Consider the following 10591-nt stretch of genomic DNA (forward strand, 5'->3'; position numbering starts at 1 on the left):
TTTTCTTCCGCCGCATCTTCTCTCTGACCTCATCTACGACTTTCCCGGTCTCTGGCGCATGCAAACAATCATTTGCGGTTTGCATGCAGCGGCGCCCAGCAACACTGCAAAGCTTCGGCGCTGTGGCGACACGAGAGACCAGCAGAAGAAGGAGCTCTCTGGCAAGTCTGTGGGAGCGTCTCGGCTTTCTCATGCCGCTCACGCTCGTCCTGTCTCTTCTCCACTTGCCTCTCTTTCTCTTCTTCTTGTCGTTTCAGACCGTGCACTGCGTCAAAGACCACAGTCTCTTTTTCTCCCAAAGTCTCCTGAGGCAGACTCCCTTCCGTTTTTATCTCCTTGACTCCAAGGCGTTTCACTCGGATTCAAAGGAACCGACTAAGAGGACCCCCACCGACGCCTTCCTCCTCTTTCTCAGTTCCTCCGCGACAACGTGAGATGTCCAAACAGCTAGCCTGAAGGAGAGAGAGAGAGAGAGCCGCCAGGCGCCTGCTCTGTGCCACAGGAGACGCGAGGTCGAAATCCTCGACAGAGACCAGTGGACGGAGGCGAAAAAGATATTTTTGCTCGTAGACGTACGCACACGTTTCTGTCTTCTCTCTGTCGAGTTCCCTGTCGTCCTTTTCTCCGCTATCGCTTACTCCTTCCCCAGGATCTTTCCTTCTCCAGGCTTTTGTTCGTTTCTCTGTCCTCTCTACTCCCTGCGTTTCCTTGTTCTGTCTTGTGCTCGCGCTCGTCCTCGGCCTGCCTCCCCTCTCCTCGATCTTTCGCCTCTTTTCACCTGTGCTACGCCGTCTGCTCGCTGTCTCGCATTGCTCTTTTCCTGTTCTCGCCGGACTGTCTCGCTTCCTCTCCTTGCCGAGTCGACTGCATGCGCGCGTGCGCCTCCGTCTCCTTTCCCGTCTCCCCTTCTCATTGCCGTTTCCTTTCAGTTTTTCCTCGACAATTTGTTCAAGAATAGCTCGCCAGACTAAGAGCCGCAAGACGCATCACTTTCTTGCTCGAGCATCGGACTTCCAGGACGCCAAATTGCTCTTGCCCCCCCCCTCCCCTCCCTCCGAAACGCAGAACTAAAGTTGTCTCTTGACCCCCCAAGGACGCCCCTCAGCGAGACGAAGGAAGTGACAAGTCAGCGGGGAGGAGATACGCCGCGACGAAGGGCGCCCACGGTGCAGAAGGCGAAGGAGACAGGAGACAAAAGAGCAGCTGCGGAGGCCATGCAGCGCGGAACACAGCAGAGCAGCTGCTGCCGCATGTTCATCGGACCAGATTTGTTTTTGATAGAGACGTCGTCTCCAGACTGCGTAGAGGCGTAGGCGTCTGCGTTTACATCTCCATCGAGTAGAAGGCCCAAGTCGGCGACCATCATGGCGCATGGCAGAGACACTTGCGTCAAGGAAGTGGAGGGGGTCGGAGATCAGGAGGCGAAGATGGAGGAGCGGTTCGAGGCGTCTGAGGACGACGGTGTGCTCTTCGTTGAAGGCGATGAGGAAGACGAACCAGGTTTGGATGCAGAACCAACACCAACAACGAATTCTTTGGAGGTCCAGAAGCCTCAGCCAGCCGCTGTCGCGTTCTCTCGCGTCAAGGCTGAAGAGGAGGCGCCCGCGAGAGGCGGTTTCTCCTCCGACTCGAGTGAGGAAGAAGAGGAAGAAGACGAGGAAGAAGACGAAGGGGAGGAAGAAGGCACCGAGGAGGAGGAGAGCGACGAAGACGACCCCGTCGTGAGAGAAATCGACGTGTATCTCCGTCGCCTTGATTCCTCCAGTGCGGCTTCAGTCTACGTTCTTCAGTATCCCCTGAGGCCTCTGTACCGCCCGTACGGCGACCACGGCCAGCTCCTGGAGGTGAGACATCCGTTTCTTTCACCGTTTTCTGCTGTCGCAGCCTGTACGATCCACTTTTGCAACCGTCTGTGTCTAAGATAGTCGAGGCCTTCGCTTGGTGGGTCGGTCACTCCTCGAAGTCTCGTGCCTCTTTCCCGTTATATGCGGTTCTCCTGGAGAGATGGAAAAAACGAGAGTTGAGCTAACACGACGCTTCCACTCTTTTGGTTGCGCGATGACAGACCTGTTTGTCGCGCACAGGCCTTCTTCTCATGATTCCTGTTTCTCTCTCGTCGTTGCGTTCTTTGCGCTCTCTCGCCCACCGGTTGTGCGCCCCCTGTAGTGCCTCTGGCGTCTCCGCGCTTCCCCTGTGTCTCCTGACTTCTTGCATTTCCTCCTTTGCTGTCAACGTCTACCTCTGCTGCACGCCAGGTTGCGTATCGAGAGAGACAACGGACGCTGCAGTTTGCCTACGCGCTGCACACCGGCGGCGACAACTTCGATCCGAGTCACCCGATGAACGTGGAGGCAGAGCGAGGGTCGCAGGCGTCTTCTTCTTTTGCGGAAGCGAGCGCGTTTGCCGAGGCGTCTTCGAAGAGCAGGGCAGGAGGAGACGATCGCGCAGCAGCTGAAGCGCGGCGACCGAGGCATGTCCTGAAGAGTCAACGGGCGCTGGCGGGAGACTGCAGCTACGCCGTTGGGATTCTGAAGAAAGACAAGATCTACATCACGCCTGTCGACCATGTGCTACAGTTTCGTCCCGACTTTTCGCAAGTCGACCAACTGCAGCAGAAGGCGAGCAGCTGCCCTGCAGGCCGGAGGCTCTCCGCCTCAGGAGATCCGCGAGCAAGCGGCCCTGGAGTCCGGCGCCGAAACGAAGAAGAAAAAGACGAGAAGAGCGAAGCTCCCTCAGGCGCAGCCGAGCCGCCCCAGGGCGAGTCTGCCGCAGGAGGACGAGACCCCCAGAGGCCCGGAGTCCCCCAAAGGTCCGGCGAGCGACCTGCGACGGTGGTCGCCAGCTCTCCAGGAGAAGGCCGCGGCAAAATTTCACACAGCCGACAAAGGGACATCGAAGAAAGTGAACACTGGATCCCTCTTGAGGTCAGGCGACGAGAGTCGAGATGCCCTTTTTGCCGGACGCTTGCATGGCGACTCGTCTGCTTTGCCCTAGGCTTCTGTCTTCACCTTAGCTCTCGGCAAATCACATGCCGACACCAGTGGATATATACGAATATATATGGAAATATATATTTATATGAATAATTGCTTATATTTATATATGCATGTGTATATATGTGTGTATTGGTGTATGCGTATGCGGATATATGCGAGAATATATATATATATATATATACATGTATGGGGTGGGGGGTGACTGGAGGAGAGGGTGTTGAGTTAAGGGTCGTGGAGAAGAGAGACGTGAGAGTCGGCGGCTTGCGGAGGCGAGATTGCTGGCAGTGCAGGGATCCCAGGAATTTGCTACTGGGCATGTTTGCATGCATCGATGCAAGCCATTCTCCTTGGTCCAGTACGATTTTCCATGTTTTTAAATTGTCCTCGTTTGGCGTATCTGGAAGCGAGTGTACACGCCTCCATGTGTAGGTCTACCTACACAGCTGTGTTTAGGTGTACAGATCTCCCAGCGTGAAATTCAGCTGTGCTTTTATAAAAGCCAGATTTTCCTGGGTTCGCCCTGTAGGGCGCACCGGTGTCTCTGCATGCGTTCCTGAAGACGTCTTGGGCATTTGCCTTGTGCGTTTTTCAGACGTTTTACGACGCAGAGACTCCAGAGGCTCTTGACATTATTCGGACTCTGTGCAGCACACCCGTGGCGTCTGACGACGAAGACGACAAGACAGAGAAAGGTGAGATGGGCGCGCTTCCCGAAGGGCGCAGACCAGTTCTTGTAGCCTTTCACCGTTTGTGCCGGATTTAAATTGTTTCTTCATCTCTCAAAGCGTGTGTAGACAGCATAGGTATGTGGACGCGCTTACACCCGCGCGTGTGCGGCCTCCTCGACCTATATGGATTTCTCTTTCCATCTCTACATGCAGGCGTGAGTAGAGCGTATCGAGGTTGGTCGAGGCATTTGTTTGAGCGGAAAACGCTGTTGTTGCCGAGATAACGAGATTCGCAGTTACGAGGAGCGCCTCTGCGCATTCTGTGTTTTCCGTTTTTCTTCCTCTCTGGCGTCTTCTGGAAATGTGTGAGCGTTGCTTTCTCTCCTGTCTCTCTGTGTCTCTTGGACTTCGACGAAAGACCTCCTGGCGGAACCGTCGGCGCCGGCCAGCGCGTCGCCGTCCTCGAGTCAAGACATCTTGTTTGTCTCCAACACGCGCAGCTACCTGCGTGCTCTCTGTGGTCACGCGTCGGAGAAAAACAACGGCGGCGGAAGTGCCTCGCAAAATCCTGCGCATGCTACGGGGCCTCTGGGATACGGCGCGCTTGCCAAGCTCTCTCCAGACCAGCAGGTGGGGAGGTCGAAAAACCGCAAGAGACACGAGAGAAGAGAAGCTCAAAGTAGAAGGAAGACGAAGTGGACACAGTCGTGGATTCACAACACGACAGTGTGTAAAAGAGCCAGACCTGTCGCTTCCGAACTCAAAACAAAAACACCTCGAAGTGGAGGAGAGAGATTACGAAGGGAGAAAACGCGGGGTGGGGACGCGTTCCGTCGTCGAAGCGACTGTCCGCCAGTCCTCGGTTGGTGCTTTTCGCCTTGCTCGCATGGTGTGACTCCTCATATTTATTTTTTTGTGTGTCTTTTTGTAAACGTTGACGAACCGGAGGGGCTTCGCAGACAAACCTGTCTCAAACTTTCTTGCTAATGATGAACTTGTATGCATATATATATATGTATATACATGTCTGCGTGTATACATGGTTCCACGCGCCTTTCTACGCATGTTTGTGTGTAGGTCGGTCTTTTTTGCCCTTTGTTCTGTCCTTTTGTGTCTGTACATGAGATGGCAAGAAAAAGGCAGTACGCCTCGCCTTCAGTCCTGTGTCAGATGGAAGAAGTTTACTCTTGAATCCGCCATCTGTGTGTATCGATCCACGTCGAAGTCTGGCGTCTTTCACAAGCCTTCACCTGTGTGTGCAAGACGTCGCGCTTTGTTTTTCAGGTGTTTACGATTTTGCGGCACCGCCACGTTGAGAGTTTCGCGACGATTCAGCGTCTGGTGACGGTGCCGATAGCGGAGAGTGAGTTGCTGCGTCTCCTGCTGCAGTACGCGGTCTTGGTCTTGGGCAACTGGGCCATAAAGTCCATGTACGTGTACGACGACATGTACGAAATCAGCTGTCGAGATCTCCTCCTCGCACTCCTCATTCGCAGCGGCGCAGCCTTCGTTCCACCTTCTCAAGGCGGCGCCGGTTCAGACGCTTGCACCCCCCCGGCGTCTGCTGGACTCCCCAAAGAAGCCTTTCGGAGCGCCACTCGACTCTCCCTCGACCGCGTGTCGCACATGCTACAAGAGGCAAGAAACAAAACAGCGAAAGAAGAAGTTGACAACGGAGAGGCAGAGAACGAAGAGATTGAGAAAGACGAATAAGGGAAGTTCGAGGAGGCAACTGAGAGAGACATGTTTGGATTGGTCATGGCGGGATAGGCAGCATTGGGAGAGCGCGACAAGGAAAGCCTTGTCCGCTGTCTCTTCGCAGATTTAGATGGCAGTGGGGTCCGTGTCGGAAACGCATTTGTATTCACCAACCGTTCACTTTTTCTTGTGTTTCTTCTTCCCACGCGACAGTATTTTCTCGCGGCGAAAACTCGGTTTTTTCACGAGAATGCGCCACTACTGTGCAATGTCTCGTCCGGTGCCCAGGTGGCGGTGTGTTCGTCCTCGGCATGGCGCCTGAAGCTTCCGCCAGACGCTGCGTTCCTGGCAGCTCATCCTGCAATTCAGAGACATTTTGACCAGTGGTGGAAGCAGAGGCTGCAGCAGGTCGTGAAGGAAGTACATCAGAGACGCGACGCCCGTAAGGAAACTGTGTTCGAAGAAAACAAAGGCGAAGGAAGTGAAGTGTGGCGACGGCGGCGTTCGCCCCGTACGTCTCGCCTTCGAAGAGAGATCCTCTCGAGCTTCAGTTGCTTGGCGTCAGATGGGGGACGTAGCAGTTCTTCAGAACTCGTGAACCACAGAGAAAAACAGACGTCGACAAAGACGGCGACAGAAAGAGGCAGATGAAGATAGAGACAGAGAGACAAGGAGGAAGAAGGAACGCCGTATCGAAACCTCCAGAAAGACCAAGAGAAAGATCAAGCCTTTCGCTGAGACATCTGCCCCTCTTCTGCTCCCCGTCCTTCCCTAGGTTGCTTCACGTGTCTCGTCTCCACACATGCTGTGACCTCTCCTCGCTTCCGCCTTCTCTTTGATGACACGCAAGAGTCCTTATGTACCTAAACATATACATATATATATATATATATATATATATATATATATATATGTATACATATATGTATATCGTATGTATTCATGAACGTACACATGAAACATACATGTGTATACATATTTATAAACGTATGCATCCACGTTTTCCTGTCGCGCTTCGCTTTTCGTTCAGGCGCGAACCCGCAGGGCCCCTTGACTGGAGGCGAAGAAGGCAAGACGAAGGACGCTTCGGTTGCAGTGTCTCCGGCTCTTCTGCAGCTCGCTGGGCGTCTCTGTTCCTCTGCATTGAAGACACAGGGTGCTCTCACTTTCCAGCAGTTGCGGGAGACTTTGAACAGCAAAAATAATGATTTCCTCGCCGTTGCAGATCGCGACCTCGAGCGCGTTCTTCAGACTGTCGCAATTCAAGTGGGGTAAGAGTCACAGGCGGGAAAAGGGAGCTCCGTGAAGAGTGGCACCTTATTTAGTTGCTGCTACAGGAAAAAAAAGAATATCCAACAAGGTTAAGATTGTCACAGAGAGACAGATATATATATATATACATATGTATGTGCGTTTTTTTATTTACTTATTTGTGTGCGTATTTCGCTTTTGAAAGGCCTGATGTCTCTGTGTTAGGAAGGGTACGCAGCTCGATTGAGTATTTGGTGTGTTGTACTTTGTAACTCTTCGTACGCACACATCGTAGATTTCAACGAACCGCCGGTTCCAGGTGAATTTCTCTTGACCCGCAGATAAACCTTGATTCTTCAGCTGTCAAGTGGTTCCTCAGTTCTCCTCAATGCGGCTGCGCTTCGTCTGTGCTCGCTTCGTTTCGCTTTCTCTCATCTGTCTCGTGTCTTCCGGAATGTCTCCTTCCATCTCTCACGAGGAGGGTGTCTGCGCTGGCTACACTTCGAGTCCCTGAACTTCTCTGGCGTTTGATGGCGTCGTCGCAGTCGTTGAACCCAGCGCTCTCCGCTTTCCTCGCCTTCATGAGTTTTTTGCAGTCGCCGCTGCACGGCCTTCACCTGAGGCACCCGTCTCCCTTCTGTCTCCACAGAGACGGCTGTGTTGTCTCCACAGAGACGTCTGTGTTTCAAGATCTCAGTGTCGGTTTCACTGTGCATGCAGAACGGTCTGGCTCGCGCCCAAGGTGGGCAATGCCCAGATGGACTTGTATCGCGACTGCTTGATTGAGGTTTTGAAGAAGCAGACGCAGCCGCAGTCGAAGGCAGCGATTGTCCAGGTGCGTCGTCCGGTCGTCACTCGGCTGTTGCAGGTTTCCTCCTCAGTCTCTTGTCTCTTTTCTCGCTGTGTTCCACACGGGAGGGGTGCGACTCCAAGTCGTGAGTTCGGAAGACGTGGAGCTCGTTCGACGCGCTTTTCAGTGCCGTGTCTGTCGCCGACGCGACGCTTGTTGTGTCTTTGCTTTGTCTCGCTGGCAACGGAACAGACGCCCGTCTGTCAGAAGTCGCACCTGCTCTCGTGACTCTCGCGGTGTCGCCTTGTACGACCGTTTCGTGACCTTCGCCTCCTGTCCTCTGTTGCCTTGCTCGTTTTTTTTTCGTGTCTGCCTGCAAGTCGGTTTCGTCACTCCAGTGGAGCTCCGGTTGCCGGCATGTCCTCGTGCTGCTTTTGTGGTCCTGAAAAGACCATCTTGGGTTCCAGAAAACAACAGGAAACCTGGAAACCATAAACGAATTCGTCCTGCCGCCAAGTTCTGCCTCTTCGTCTCTCCAGTTTAAGGAACTTCCTGTCAAAGAGGGCCGTCGACCCAGCGAAGCATGTCACTCAGTTCGTTCTCGCGCGATAGTTTACCTCACTGGTCAGCAACGCGGATTCGATTGCCTTTCGTCGCTCTCGCTGATGTGTGCCTCGCGAAAACCTTTTGATGTCTCTTTGCCTTCGAATGCTCTGCAGAGGAATTAAAACGTAGCTGCACAGCTGGACATCCATCCATCCTTGCACAGTTTGTACCTCCTTGGCTCTTCTCAGTTTATGCGTCCGAGGCCTGTGTTTCCAGCGAGCACCGTCGATATTCAGGAGCAGCCTTACTGTTTGATCTTCTGCGCGCCAAGGTGTGGTCGACGCCTGTTGCTGTCGGTTCGCGATTCGAGCTTCCTCGCTTTTTCCGTTTTTCTCGCGTGCAGGAAATGAGTCAGGCCCTCAATCGACGCATCGACCTTCCAGACTTCACGCTGCGAAAGCTTCTGCGGTGAGTCGCCAAGTCCGTGTGTCGGCTGAACGGAACGATTGCTTCTCTGCAAAGAGCAGCCGACAGCGCGACTCCGCAAACGAATTCGCTTGGTGAAACTTTAGTAGAGACAGCTTCACACAGCGTCCATTTCCCTTGCAAAAGTTAGTCCTACAACAACGCGTCGGTTTCTCGCTACGCCATCTGGCGCTGCGACTCTGAGGACTGAGTCACAGCATTTCCAGGCTTGGACGTTCCAGTGGAGTTCATCAGTCTGAGGTGTGGCAGATGTTTTTCCGAATGTTTATGGCTTTTGTGCAGCGAGCTCGCTGTGAATGAGTCCGGCTTTTGGTCCTTCAAGGGCCGAGTGCCCGAATCAGGCGACGGCGACGTTCCTCTCCCACCCGTTTTCTAACTTCCGGACTGAGGCCTTCTGGGCATGCGTTGCCTTGCGCGTCGGTTGTACTTGAGCTCTCTCTGAGCCACCGCTTTACTCGTGGCGTCCTCTGCTCTTCTCGCGTCCGCAGCAGATTCCTACCGCCTGCCTTGCCGTTTGGCGGCGAAGGCGGAGAAACGAAGGGAAGCCAAGAAAAACGAAAGAGAGAGATCAAGACGGACAGAGAGCACACAAAAGATGAAACACAGAGAGTCAGAGAAGGACGCGATGAAGAGCGACAGAGGAGCAGAGAGCAAAAACAGAGACAGAGCAAGAAGGAGGTCTACACACAGGAGAGGCCTCAGTGAGGTCACGCAGGCGCAGAGGAGTCTGAAAAACGACCTCCTGTGAAACAACTCACTCGCGACAAGGACGGAATGTCAGCGGCCAAGACGGAGAAGAAGCAAACAGGGACAAGATGACACAGCGAAGACTTCAACGATCGACTGGCATTTGAATCTTCAAATGTGTAGGTTCTGTTCCTGCACAACGGACTTCTTACATGAGCGCGCGCAACTGAAGTTCGCTGAAGCTGAGACAACCCGGGAGGCTCTGTGATCTCGTCCAACTCTGGGCGTGTCTCCCATCTTTTCATGATTTCTTCGTATGTCGTGGTCTCCGTCCCTTGTGTTTTTGGAAGCTCCTCTGCGTCTTGTCATAAGATTGTCTCACTTTGTCTTTTCCGCGCTCTTTGTTGTCTTTGTCGATTCCGTTCGTTGACAGAATTGCCACTCGAAGGCGCCCGGCGCGATGTCTGCGAAACGCGTCGCCGCCCCCGTCCTTGACCTACAGCCTCCTCTCACGCGTGATGAGGCGATAAAACTACTGTGTTCCCTGTTGGAACAGCCTACCAATTCGCAGATATTCGGTATCTAAACAGCGTTTCCAATTCTCTCAAAACAGTCTCTCAAGCATGGACCGCTGCAGACGTACACGATTATATATATATATATGTATGTATACATACATACATACACTTTTGCATGAATGTTGTAGGCGCGACCACGTTTCCGGGGCGCCGTCTACATACAAGCATTTGCTTGAATGCTGGACGATAGATTTAACACCGTCTTCGACTTAACAACATCTATGGAAAGTTTACTGGTTCTAATTGGACTAAATGGGTATCCGCATAGAAGATCAGAATTGTCAGAAAATATGAAACCTGTGCAGTGTGTCGAGTCTTGCGCAGGGAAGTGTAAGCCACCATGTTTCTCTTCCGCCTCCAAATGTAAATGCCGCAGAAAGTGGAGGATTGACGGAGGAAGTCTGATCGAACGGGCGCCGTTTCCCCACTCGCTCCTCTTCTGCGATCCCTGAAGGCGAGAGAAGGTGGAGAGACAGCTCATCACATTTTCTCAAAGGGCAAAAATCCGCAAGGGGACGGTGGAACAGCGAAGCAGGAGGGAGTGTTTTCGTCACCTTCTCCGAAATTTAGTTACTTCTCTGAAGCGTTTCTTAAAAAAGAAGGCTACTCTTCTAAAGGCGTACAGAAAGAAACAAATGTCGTTACGCTGCTGGACACTAGACGAAGTCGATGCTGCGTGCATTAAGACAACATGCAAACTCTTTTGAGACAACGCCGTTGTCTCAATGAAAAAAGGTTTTCCAGTTAAGCACTATTCTCTACAGTCACGTATACTATATATGTATAGATGTATACGTATTTATCAATGAATGTGTACATGTCCTCTACTGCAAGCAAAAGTGTACTGTTCCCGTTCTCAAGGGCCAGAGAACATAGGTGATCATGTCTAGG

General features: G+C 52.8%; 2 protein-coding genes across 2 annotated transcripts; both read left to right on the forward strand.

Moving 5' to 3' along the window:
* The first annotated feature begins 21 nt into the window (after positions 1–21).
* On the forward strand, positions 22–1263 carry TGME49_264468 (hypothetical protein). Its single transcript, XM_018781367.1, has 2 exons — positions 22–430; positions 930–1263. Exons 1-2 carry the CDS (start codon positions 84–86, stop codon positions 1069–1071), a joined length of 489 nt encoding a protein of 162 aa, XP_018636334.1. The 5' UTR covers positions 22–83; the 3' UTR covers positions 1072–1263.
* A 101-nt stretch (positions 1264–1364) lies between these two features.
* Positions 1365–8957, forward strand: POLR3E (DNA-directed RNA polymerase III RPC5; the record flags this gene model as incomplete). The annotated part of the gene is made up of 10 exons (XM_018781366.1): positions 1365–1844; positions 2256–2924; positions 3589–3688; positions 4083–4294; positions 4949–5302; positions 5651–5804; positions 6393–6633; positions 7334–7448; positions 8353–8417; positions 8718–8957. 10 exons carry the CDS (start codon positions 1365–1367, stop codon positions 8809–8811), a joined length of 2484 nt encoding a protein of 827 aa, XP_018636335.1. The 3' UTR covers positions 8812–8957.
* Between the last annotated feature and the right edge of the window lie 1634 nt (positions 8958–10591).

The sequence above is a fragment of the Toxoplasma gondii genome, chromosome IX, assembly GCF_000006565.2.
Source record: "Toxoplasma gondii ME49 chromosome IX, whole genome shotgun sequence".
NCBI classification, from domain to species: domain Eukaryota; phylum Apicomplexa; class Conoidasida; order Eucoccidiorida; family Sarcocystidae; genus Toxoplasma; species Toxoplasma gondii.